This window comes from Periophthalmus magnuspinnatus, chromosome 22 (genome assembly GCF_009829125.3).
Source record: "Periophthalmus magnuspinnatus isolate fPerMag1 chromosome 22, fPerMag1.2.pri, whole genome shotgun sequence".
Classification (NCBI taxonomy): Eukaryota; Metazoa; Chordata; class Actinopteri; order Gobiiformes; family Gobiidae; genus Periophthalmus; species Periophthalmus magnuspinnatus.
The window spans coordinates 54,119-66,229 of record NC_047147.1 but is presented as its reverse complement, the minus strand read 5'-3'; the positions used below and the strand labels follow the sequence as shown (position 1 = coordinate 66,229).

At 39.2% G+C, this 12,111-nt stretch overlaps 1 protein-coding gene across 1 annotated transcript; it reads right to left on the bottom strand.

Moving 5' to 3' along the window:
* Positions 1-834: 834 nt before the first annotated feature.
* Positions 835-11,280, bottom strand: gmfb (glia maturation factor, beta). The gene is made up of 7 exons (XM_033988895.2): positions 11,202-11,280; positions 5,601-5,697; positions 3,849-3,898; positions 3,688-3,737; positions 3,271-3,353; positions 3,113-3,186; positions 835-1,350 (listed from the first exon to the last, which is right to left on the bottom strand). Exons 1-7 carry the CDS (start codon positions 11,202-11,204, stop codon positions 1,279-1,281), a joined length of 429 nt encoding a protein of 142 aa, XP_033844786.1. The 5' UTR covers positions 11,205-11,280; the 3' UTR covers positions 835-1,278.
* Positions 11,281-12,111: the final 831 nt, after the last annotated feature.

The window sequence follows — 12,111 nt, the reverse complement described above, 5'->3', positions numbered from 1 at the left end:
CGCACCGATCCAGCTTTTTAAGTTCCAAAATCGATTTCGATATTATAGCTTTAAGTATCTGCCTGATATCAACTGATACCAGACAGCGTTTCTTTATATTGAACTAAAATAAAACAAGACTAAACCAATCCAAATGTGTTATGTAGCTGTTTGTTATCCCCTCAAGCAACAACTGAGCAATACAAAAACAATGAAATACAAATTCAAACACTTATTACATCATTTTATATATCCAACCAGGATATCGACCGAACCGATATTTGGAAGGCGATATCAGATACCAGTGTAGGATTGGTGCGTCTCCAGCCTATGGGCACATCTCAACATGAGCAGTATTAAGGTTAGGTTAGTATGACAGTTACTCGAGAGTGAAATATTCATTACAGTTGGCCCAAAATCTCTGTTAGGCTCCATTTTGAGGTGGGCGATACGTCTAGTACTACTACGACTACTACCACCACCACGTCTCTCAGCTGGCCCGGGAAAGCCGGAACAGCTGAGGAAGTGTCTGGGGTGAGGGTAGTCTGGGAGTCCCTGCTTAGACTGCTGCCCCCCCCAACCTGACCCCAGGTAAGAGGAAGACTGTGGAGGGGTGAATGGGCAATACATCTAACAGAGAATATTGTAATGTTATTTTGAACTCTAAACATAAACTCAATATTAAAATCTTCAAACAGTCTCAATATTCTGCCAATAGAGCAAAAGTACCTCTGTCTAAAACTTAAACAAATATATTCAAATAAAGATGTGTCTTCTAATTATCGTTATGGTGATAAACATGTTCTAAAATGCATTTGATTTGACAGTTTGGATCTAGTCCCTGGTTTGGTCCTGTTTTATGTTTGCTTTAGAACTACTTTAGTTTGATCGAGGTTTAGTCTCCGGTTTAATTAAGCCCAAGTTCAAATAATTTAGTTATGTTTTAGGGAGTATTATGCCTCTGATGACATATAGGCCAAGATAACAGGGACTGAGCTAGTAGTAGTAGTAGTAGTAGTAGTAATAAAAGTCTCTGGTTTAGTTAAGTCCAAGTTCAAATCATTTAGTACTTGTTTTATACTAAAAATTAACTGCTTATCCAGCAGCTTGAAAATATGTTGTTTTAATATTCTTAGTCATTCTTTTCATTTAAACTCCCAAATTGGCACAATAACCTCACCCAAACCACTGCTTCAAATGTGGTTTGAAATGGACCACAGGGGCCTAAGTGTGAATTTGACTGTAACTCTATTGAGAGCAGGTCTGGTGGAGGATTTCAAATTTCCAAAACAGAAAAAATTAACGGAAAAATCCCAGTTTACTCCGAAGCCACTCCTCCGTCAGGTCCTCTGTGTTTCTGATCTCAAACACCTGAAACAACAATAGCAGAAAATTACATATTAAATCACATTCAAGTTTGTTAAATGTTAAGGCCCATGGACTTTATATAAAAATGGACATAGCGAATGCGCTAGATTCTGCGTTCCAATCAGAAAATGATCATGGGCGCATTTCCAGCTCCATCGACTCTGATAGCAGCAGTTACAGAGAGAGGGGACACAGATTTCCAATGTAAAGTGAATTAGAGCCAGAGTCGTCATTTTGGTCTTAAATGTTCGTATTAACCCGTTCTACATGATCTGCAGTTTTATTTCGCTATTTTGTCCTTAGCTCAACATATGAACATTAATAACAGGTAAAATCAGGCGCCTTCTTTCCCTGAGGTCGCTCCCACTAGCGTTCGCAACAGGTTTGATTGACAGCGTTGCTAAGCATCCGCTCCCTGCTAAAGCAGTGGTGCGAGCGAGAAGGGGCGTTACCTTCTACAGCAGGGGTGCTCAGACTTTTTCAGTATGTGAGCTACTTTTAAAATGATTGTGTCTGAAAGATCTACCACCTAATACAAAAATGTTAAACATATATTTATTTGTAAATGTATTATGAATTCTTACATGTACAGTGCATTTTGATGCACAACGTCATGAGATAATACTGCACAACACAATTGAACTTCCTACATGTTCATAATTACTTGAATGATGATTACTGCTCTGATGACACTGAATGGAATCAGTGATGGATGCATAGTTTGGCCAGTAGCTTCTGACAGCCAGTCAGGAGTAAAATTGCATTTTTCCTTTGAAAGCGATAACAGAGCTAATCATGTTGATTAGGGTTTTGTCTTTTTTTTTTATAGCCATAAAATCATGTTAAACGAAGTATCAGAATTTACTGCATTTTTTCACACAACTACTTCTATTTTACCCATCCTTCTGTATTTTTTTCTTTTACGCATCGAATAAATGACTGGGAAAATCCCCGCAGCCCCCGCGCTCTCATTCGTCACCTTCAGGACAACAGAGGCAGATTACAGTAATGATGGTAAAATATTTAGACAGCCCCATGTCTCCACTTTGAGACGCCGTTTGAATTTACATGAGAGCACGACTGGGCACGAAGTTACGCTGCTGGTAAGTCCGCAACCGCCCTCTATCGGCGACGATAGGATCCGACGCTATAGGGTTAAGATAACTCGTGCTTGTTTATGCGTGTGCAGCGCCCGTGATGTGACCTAGGGTCAGGTGTAATCTGACTGTTGTCCTGTATGTTAGTCATGTGACTGGATGGATGACAGGACGTGATCTACCCAAAATGCCTTCACGATCGACTGGTAGATCGCGATCGACATAATGAACACCCCTGTTCTACAGTCTCGCTCAAGACTGGCTCTTTAGTTACTATGATACTCACACTGAGAATTCCAAATATGGAACTCTGCTCCAAATTCTCCCCTATAATGGTTCGCCTTGATGACCTGAATGCTGTGGGTGACGTCACACTCACTTAGTCCACTTCTTTATACAGTCTATGTTAAGACCACAAAATAAATTTAAAACCAGTGTATAGAACTGTCTTAAAGGTACAGTGTGTAACTTTTCTGGTGTGGGTGGGGTGGGGGGTGTTATTGCTTTTTCTGGAATGTTCTACTGTAGGGCATTAACCATATCTTACCTCCATGGAGACAAATAGATGCCACCACCAGGAGTTACAATAAGAATGCATGTTTTTCAAGGTCTTTTTTGAATGCCATACCCTGGAACATTTCAGGAAAGGTTACTCTTTAAGCACTTGCCTTGGTCAGTTTCCCCGCTCTCACCAACTCATTTTTGCTTCCAGCATACATCATCTGCTGCTCAGGTTTGCATCCTACAGCACACAGAAACTTTATTTATATAAACTTTATATATATTTGATCTAAAATGGTGATGAAAATTTAAAAACTGAACTCACCAACTGGACTGGAGAAAATGAAACACAGAGGGTAAGAAACACGCTTGTCCTCATGTTCATACTTGTAACTGTAGACAATGAATGTATTCAGGGCTAAGGAAAGGGATATGTACTAGCAATAGTAGTAGTAGTAGTAGTGGTAGTGGAAGTGGTAATAGTAAAGATTCTGGTGGTTGTGGTGGCAGTAGTGGTAGTAATAGTAGTAGTGGTTGTAGCAATGATTGTAGTGGTAGTCGTAAAAGTAGTAGAAGTAATAGAAGTAGCAGTAATCCTAGTAGTAGTAGTAGTATTAGTAGAAGTAAAAGTAATAGGAGTAGTAGTAAAGGTTCTGGTGGCTGCAATGGCAGTAGTGGCAGTAATAGTAGTAGTGGTGGTTGTAGTGGTAGTAGTAGTAATATATTTAAGTATAAAGGATATCTGGGTTGTCTCTCGGGTAGCTCGTCCTTCAGGTCCTCTGGTGAAATATCCTTAAAAATAAAAAAGTTGGGGTTTAATTATCAACAAAAATACTAAATATTTACTTAAATTTCATTCCAATTCCTGAACATCTGACATATTTAAGAAAAACAATGTCGTACCTCGTACTCCTCCTCCAAAACAACCTGCTGCTTGTCTTTGTCAATTTTCACTGAAAAAGTTAAAAGGGAAGTATTATGTAAAATCAACTTTTGTGAGGTTTTATACCATCTTATAACTATATTCTCTCATCATGAAGGTATTGTATACATGTGATAACCACAGACTGTATAAAGAAGTGACTGAGTGAGTGTGACATCCCCCACACTCCAAATGAAGCTCATCGAGGCTAGCACTTATAGGGGCCAATTTGGAGTCACGTTGCATGATAGGTAGTCTGACTGCGAGTATCATAGCAACCAAAGAGCCAATCTGGGTCGAGGCTGTAGAAGGTAAGGTCTGTTTCATTCTGCATTTGACGCTCGACTGGTCAGAAACTTTTCACTGACTCCCATCTCCCACTGCTCTGTATTTGCTTGCAATTATTATTAAAACGTTCATACTCCGGGTGTGGTACATGTAGGATTATAAAAATGTCACATGTTTCACTAAGTTAAAAATGAAACTGAAATGAACATCTGCTTGTTGCTCTGAAATGCCCTTAGATGACTGGCATTTCTCTTCTGTGGTTCTGAACAGGAAGTCAAAGGAACTTGAATCTGTTTTGGTAAACATAGACTGTATATAGACCATATACACATACTTGATGAGCAGTGATATTTTCCAACCTCCACACATTTACCACCATATACAGTAAGATAATGTAACTCCAGTTATGAATGTGAAAAAAATACTTAAAATACCCTCCTCATTTTTGAAACAATTTTCTGTAAAGTGCCACTGAAAGATGTTTAAAAATGGAGTTCTCAAACAGTGGGTGAGGTTCCAAAAAGGAGTGGTTCAGTGCAATGCAGTTTGGCTTTGAAGCATTAATCAGATGGAAGAGAGATATGGAGATAGACTTAAAACAGTGATATACATGTGTCAAAATTATCTCGTTTTTGGTCTTGATGGCCCGTGGTCTTGGTCTTGTCTCGGTTCCTGTGATCTTGAACAGGTCTTGTTCTTGTCTCGGTCTCAGGTCCCTGTGGTCAGGTCTTGGTCTCGATTAGTGCCAGGGGCCTAAACACGGCCGCCCATTGAAGTTAATGGGCCGTGCTCAATGGCGCATGTCGCTACTTTAGCATTTGGCGGCTACGTACATCCGGTCCTGCCTTAACCCCTCATGAGACTCTACGCAACGAGAGCGAGCGGAGCAGCGACGAAGGAGGCAGGAGAATAATACATAAATAATAAATGGTAATGTTTGTGCTTCAGGACTTTCTGAACCATGCTCTAAACCTGCAGCTTGTTCAGGACAGTTGGACTCGTTCATATCGCTCACACATCGTACCATGTGACTGCTTGAACTAATGAGAGCTTGAGCTTAGCTAGAGTGGACAGAGTGTAGCTGAAGCTAATGATTAAAAAGCGTTTTTAAGACGGATGAATTGAGCTGAGAAAAAGTTTATGATCTGAAAATCACCACAAAACTGGACCTTTGTGAAAGTTGTAGGGGCCCCGTCAGCCCCCGTCAGCCCCCGTCAGCCCCCGTCAGCCCCCGTCAGCCCCCGTCAGCCCCCGTCAGCCCCCGTCAGCCCCTGTCAGCCCCTGTCAGCCCCCGTATTACATTTCGCTCTATGAGAAAAATCCTTTCTGGACAGGGAGGACTTTTCATTGTAATACCAATGGCCACTAGTCCAGAAGAACCCTCCATTATTTGAATAGGTCCATGGGTCTTGACTACAACACTTAGTACTGTTATTATTACTCACTGATGATGGCAGCATTTGTTGTCTCTTTGCGGAAACGAAAATCATTCAGTTTTTTCACCAAGTCCTGGTCGACCTGACACACCACCAGCGATTCACTCTGAGGAGAAACAAAACACATTTTCAGCATCAGGATATGGTACAGGCCAGGTTTGTCAAAAGTGACAAAAATGTGATAATCAATGCTAAAACTAGTATCAACACACTCGTTTGAGCAGGTATTGATACTAAAAAAGTCACACTCCCAGGACAGAAATGAACCTTTCCTGAATATGTTTATAATGATGTCTCTCTGTATCTTTCACAAATATAAGACACATAGACTAGTGTATACACACACACCTGGACACGGAGGGATTACACACATATAAGACACATGGAAATAGAACATTTAAGTACTGCCTCAATTAGAATTTGATGAAGAAAACTTGTGATGTGAAATGTGCTTATTTACAGAATACTGGACACTGGATCCAATCAGTCTGCAAACTTAAAATATTTTCATATGGAGTTGCACACATAGACTGTGTAAAGAAGTGGACTAAGTGAGTGTGACGTCACCCACACCGTTCGGCTCCAAATGAAGTTTGTCAAGGCTAGCAGTTATAGCAGCTAATTTGTAGCTGACTTCCATATTTGGAATTCTGACCGTGAGTTTTATAGCAACCAAAGAGCCAACCTGGACTGACGCTGTTGAAGGTAACACCCCTTCCCGCCTGCACCACTGGAGTGAGGAAAAGAAGGCGCCTAATTTGCCTGTTATTAATGTTCATATCTTGATTTACACACAATAGTGAAATAAAAACCCCAGGATCATGTAGAGCGGGTTAATGTGAACATTTAAGACCAAAATGACGAGTTTGACAGCAGCAGTTACAGAGAGAGAGACACAGATTTTATATGTAAAGTGAATTGGAGCCAGTATTGATGGAGCTGGAAGTGCGTCCATGATACCTTCCTGTTTGGAATCCTAGCTATGTCCATTTATATATACAGACTATGGTTGCACATTATATTGAAGTGTAAAAACGCCGCGTAAACACCACACACACAATTTCTTTTAAATAACACTGTGCAGTTTGAGCCCAAAAACTCCATAAGTACCACAAAATATACCTCCTTTTTTGTCCACATCTTTAGGGTCCTGGCAAGTTCACATAATTTATTATTAACATGTTATTGTTTTATTCAACGAGAACAAAGGACACGTATGAGCCATTATAACGGTCGAGTCAGCAAGAGCGCTTTACACATTAACTTTGTCATGACGGAAACGATGTCGACCAGGACATTAACTATTGAGAGCACCTCTGTTTCCTCCATTAGGTTTTACTGTGCTTTAGAAATACAGTTACACATGAGGAAACGTCTACACTTCAGAAACAGACTGAAAACTAAATATGTCTTTAAAGATTGAAACAGGAAATAAAGCATTAAACATTTATAATATTATATTTTTGAATATTATATTATATTTTGACTTCTCGGAGTGTTGTTCTCGAGTGAGGGGAGGATGTGTGATTGACAGGTATATCAGAGGAGCGTCTGCAGTGATGAGGTCGCTGATGTGAAGAACGAGGAGGGGAGGAGGACTAAACCTGGTTTCGTCCTGGTTTTGTCCCTACTCTCATCTATGGTCATGAGCTTTGGGTAATGACCGAAAGGACAAGATGGCAGATAGAGTGGCGTAGAGCTGCTACTCCTCCAGCTGAGGCCTAGCACTACTAGGAAATTTTTTGTCCATATTATAAGATTTAAGGTGTAAAAGGTTGCGTAAATAACTTGTCTGACTCATTACAGATGCAAACAAAGTGTTTCATTCTGCTGTTTTTTGTTTTTTTTTATTGCAGCCAGCGGTGGAAGAAGTACTCAGTTTTGTTACTTAAGTAAAAGTACAGATACCGGAGCATAAAAATACTCAGGTAAAAGTATCACATGAAAAAAATCTACTAAAAGTTTTGAAGTACTAGTTTAAAAATATACTTATAGAGTAAAATGTAAAAATAGAATTTTAGGTCTTATAAAGCTTCAAACGTGATTTTGATTAAGATTTGAGCTGAATTTTGCTCAAATTCTGAACTTGTTAAAAATAAACCCTCAGCCTTTTCAGCAGGTCTCACACAATCATAAAAAACACTTACTTTTCAGCCCAGTTCAAAAATGTTGTAGAGTAGAAAGTACATATTCTGTTTAAAATGTACTTAAGTAAAGTACAAATTCCGAACATTTATACTTAAGTACAATACTTTTATTGTTTTATTCTACTTTTACTTTGTTATGTTCCACCACTGATTGCAGCACATTATTTAAATGAGTTTCAATATTATCATTTATTGTCTTTATTTACTTCAGCGATATATCAAACCATGACACGTCTAGTTAGAGGTGTTATACTGTTAGTAGCCAAGTCCCACTTCTGAACGATATGATAATAGATTATGAGACAATAAATCAGTCTATGTGCAGATTTCTATGAGCACAATAGCAAACTTCCTCCTTAGGTTTTTATTGTCCTGTGCCATATTTGGAGAACACCCAAATCTCTATTATATTGTGTTCACAGCAGATGGCAAAGACCCGAAAAAAAACAAAACAGGAAACACGGGTAAATGAAGAGCAAAAGACGCCCCGAGATAAGCCACAGGTTTGTTTAATGCAGCGTGCACAAAGCATCACAGGCACAGGACCAAGGCAGCGACACGGAAACAGCACAAACGTGTCCTAAAACGCCACAAATACAAGAAAAGTGCATACAAAAAATTCTACTCGAATTATACACGCCGAAGCTGTCAAGACACGCAGCCGAATGCCAAGAAGAGAGAGAACAGGAAGAAGCGATGATCGTTATGAAATCGTGCAATGAGCGACAGACAGCACAAAGCTTACGTCAACGCGCAAAGGAGAGAACGGAAGTGACGCAGAGACGGTTAAAAATAAAATAAAAGATTTTTAAATCAATGAACTCACACCTCAAATGATTTTCAGATGTTAATGTTAGACCAGCAGAGATTTCAAGATGGTAATTTGAAACTTTCATTCAAAAGTATTCTGACAATTGTTCCACTTTCTCTAGGTCATGTGGGCACTCAGCACTGGCTGGGGCCTGTCATCATAATCACTGTAATATATACTATATATGTTTGGGGCTCAGTATTTATGTTGTGTACTTTTTCTTTGCACAAATGCTGAGATTTGGGGCATTTTTGTTGCAATATGATAAGATTTGAGCTGTGGAGGGGTGAATAAGTCACTTTTATGGATAATTATTGGTACATTCTACTGTTTATTTATTGCTGCTCATGTCTCTTAATCAACCGGTCAATTTAAAATGGTTCACTGGGATTATTTTGCATTAATTCAATCTTAATCCATGATTGTTCATTGTGATATTTCTCTGTAGTGATGTATCGTGATTCAAAATGTGTTATCGTGACAGGTCTAGTACTTGCTCGGTTTGGTAATCACAGTGAAGGGGAAACAACAGACAGCAGCCCATAGGAACACGAGAAAACTGCAGTAGTCGGTACTGTGGCTACAGTAGTAGCTTACCATCACCAAGTGTGGAAATGAATGAATAATGACTATAGTGTAGCGCTTTGAGAGGCTTTGAAAAAACGCATTACAAGTGTAAGCCATTATTATTAAATACTGAAGTATGGACACTGTAAAATAATCACTGTGGTTTGAAATGTAAATATAAAGGCACGGTAACCCCATTGTTAGATTTACAGGGAGTCCATAAAGTCTATTTACAGTTTTAAAATTGTATTACAAAGGCAACTGATAAGATATATTAATTAGATTAGCTCTGTTGTACTGAGTGGTTATAAAAGCTTTTAATCACATTGTATTTCTTTATGTCAGGCATCTGGTTGATTAAAGAGGCACCTTTGGAATGAACCCCTAAGAAATGTCTAATCCTCAGGAAAAGGCACAATTTGTATTTCTGGATTTCTGTCTAAGGGGCTGGGGTCTATGGGATTAACAAAAATAAGGGACATTACTGAACTAAAGCCAAAGATATAGATGAGACTGAACCATTGATGAGGCTCTGTTACAGTGAACATGGCAAGAAACCCAGTGTCATCTACATGTGCTTCATGGGACTAATCGAGCTCATGTAGAGGTGGATTAAATGAGGGAAAATATTTTAGAAATTACAGTGTACAATATAACAAGTCTGATTAATATATCTTATCAATTGCCTGTGTTATAAATGTTTTTAATTCTAAAGAGATTTTATGGACACCCTGTGTTATTATTTTTTGTTTCTACACCAGCAGTAGAGGTTTGAAACACTGGCATTGATAGTCTGCACTACAACTTTGGCACTTTTAGTGGCATTCATGCTCTAAACTAAACAGTGCCATATTATCTACGTGAACAACAGCCTAAACATGCAGCCTCACGATCGCTCCCACAAACGGCTCTGCCACATCCAACAAGTGTGACACTTAAGAGAGAAAAAGAAACAGGCTTAGACTTACCATATAATACAACCAAAACTCTTCAGAGTGGGGTATGGACCTGTACGCAGCACTGTTACCATAACACATTTTGAAGTGCTGTAGTTTTGCTTAAATATAGATGATAAACAATAAAACTGAAACCCAACCATAAAACAGACCTATCCCCCAATATTTAAATAAAAAAAACATGTGCTGCAATAACTAAACAGCAGAAGGCAACACTTAACCAGATTAGTCATTTGTGATATTTGTGGCATTATTTTGGGAGAATTTGAGTTGAGTTGAGTGAAGTTTCCCTTTACTTTCCGTTGAAGTTTTCCTCTTTGTAAACACGGTGACAAGCGTTGCTAAGTCAATCACCTGACCAAAAACACCATGAGACCATGAGAATTACCACTCACAAGTTATTAGGTTGTTCCACTGCACTAGTGAAATGTTTACATTACATTTAGATCTCTTCTCATGTTTCTCATGCATTTTCCAAATATTTGAATATACTCAAGTGACCCAAATATGGGAAAAAAAGAATTACAAAAGCCATTCTTATGATACAACATTATATATATATATATATATATATATATATATATATATATATATATATATATATATATATATATATATCTGTGTAATCCCTCAGTTGTCCAGGTCTAATCCATAGTAAAAGAAAAATTCAAACCTGTAACTGTAAACAGTTGCGGGAGTTTGTCTGCTCATCCAAACTAGGCTGCTGCACACTGTCTTCTCGCTATCTGAAGTGACAGCTAGCCAAAACACACCTATTCTTTAAAGTAGTAGTGTTTTATATTTTTAAATACAGTTTGACTGTGATTAAATTCAATAAAATCAATCAAAAACAAAACAAAAAAACAAAAACAAAACATCATCACTGTTCCTCATAGGGTAAATTGTGGTTTTACTTTGAAGCGCAAACCGGAAGTCAACTCTTGCTGACGCTGCTCACTGCATGCGCCAGACAGAGGGAGGCTAGGCTAACAAGCTAACAACAGACAATTTCAGACTTTACTTTTTCGCGATTAACCCAATAACTTTCACACATAAGTTAACCCTATCCAACAGAAACTAGGGCCAAATCCAGCCCGTGCCAGAGCCGTAAATGTTTGCATAAACTCACCATTTTTGCAGAGTATTTCCTGAAGCTGCAGCGGCTGTGGTGCGGAGGTGCGGACGCTTCTGTGTTGATTTTTTTTTTTACTTCTGATCATCTTGTGACTGGGTTGGCCAATCCCACCCCGCGCATCGTCCAGTCTCCTCCCCTCCTCCTCCTCTCCTCCTCCTCTCCTCCTCCTCTCCTCCTCCTCTCCCCATCCCCTCCTCCTCTCTTCCTCCCCTCCTCTCCTCCTCCCCTCCTCTCTTCTCCTCTCCTCTTCTCTCCTCCTCTTCTCTCTTCTGCGGTCTACTTTCAAGAGCCATAGAAAGTGTTTCTTTTTGCACAAATCAGTTGTATCCAGCTGGTATTTTGGAGAAGACAGAATATCCAACAGACTTCCTCAGTAAATAAGATAAAATATGATATGCCTTTATTAGTCCCACAGTGGGGAAATTCCAGGCATTAATTTTCAGGGTGCCTATGGGAAATTGCATTGAATTCCACCTAAAGTCATATGAGTGCCCTGCACAAACCAACTTACTTATGAGTGAGTTTGCTGCTGGATTCTACTTATTTTTACTTGAGAAGCACCCACAATGTATGAAAGCACAGTTCTGATCACTTATATCAGAGTACTGTGAAGTTGGTGAAAAGGAGCTGTTCAGTGCCTGAAAATGCGAAAAGATGAAAACGCCTATAACTTTAGTTTGCAAGGTGATAAAACCAAACTTTAAAATGTATGTTGTACTCTACAACATACATTGTCATCACATTCATGTGATTTATGGTAAGCCTGTCCCTTGTGAGATGACATTCACACATGTCATATGCTCCTCCCTTCATATGGTTCATCCTAAGCCCCGCCCCTTTTCTCTGTGACAGTCATGTGGTTCATGCTAAGCCCCTCCTCTTTTCTCTGTCACAGTCATGTAAT

Bases quoted from the DNA above. Each gene is read 5' to 3' on its own strand.
- gmfb (XM_033988895.2), bottom strand. The intron at 3,899-5,600 runs GTGAGTAATAAT...TAACTTTTTCAG, and splicing joins AACAAATGCTGCCATCATCA to TGAAAATTGACAAAGACAAG. The intron at 3,738-3,848 runs GTACGACATTGT...TTTATTTTTAAG, and splicing joins TTTTGGAGGAGGAGTACGAG to GATATTTCACCAGAGGACCT.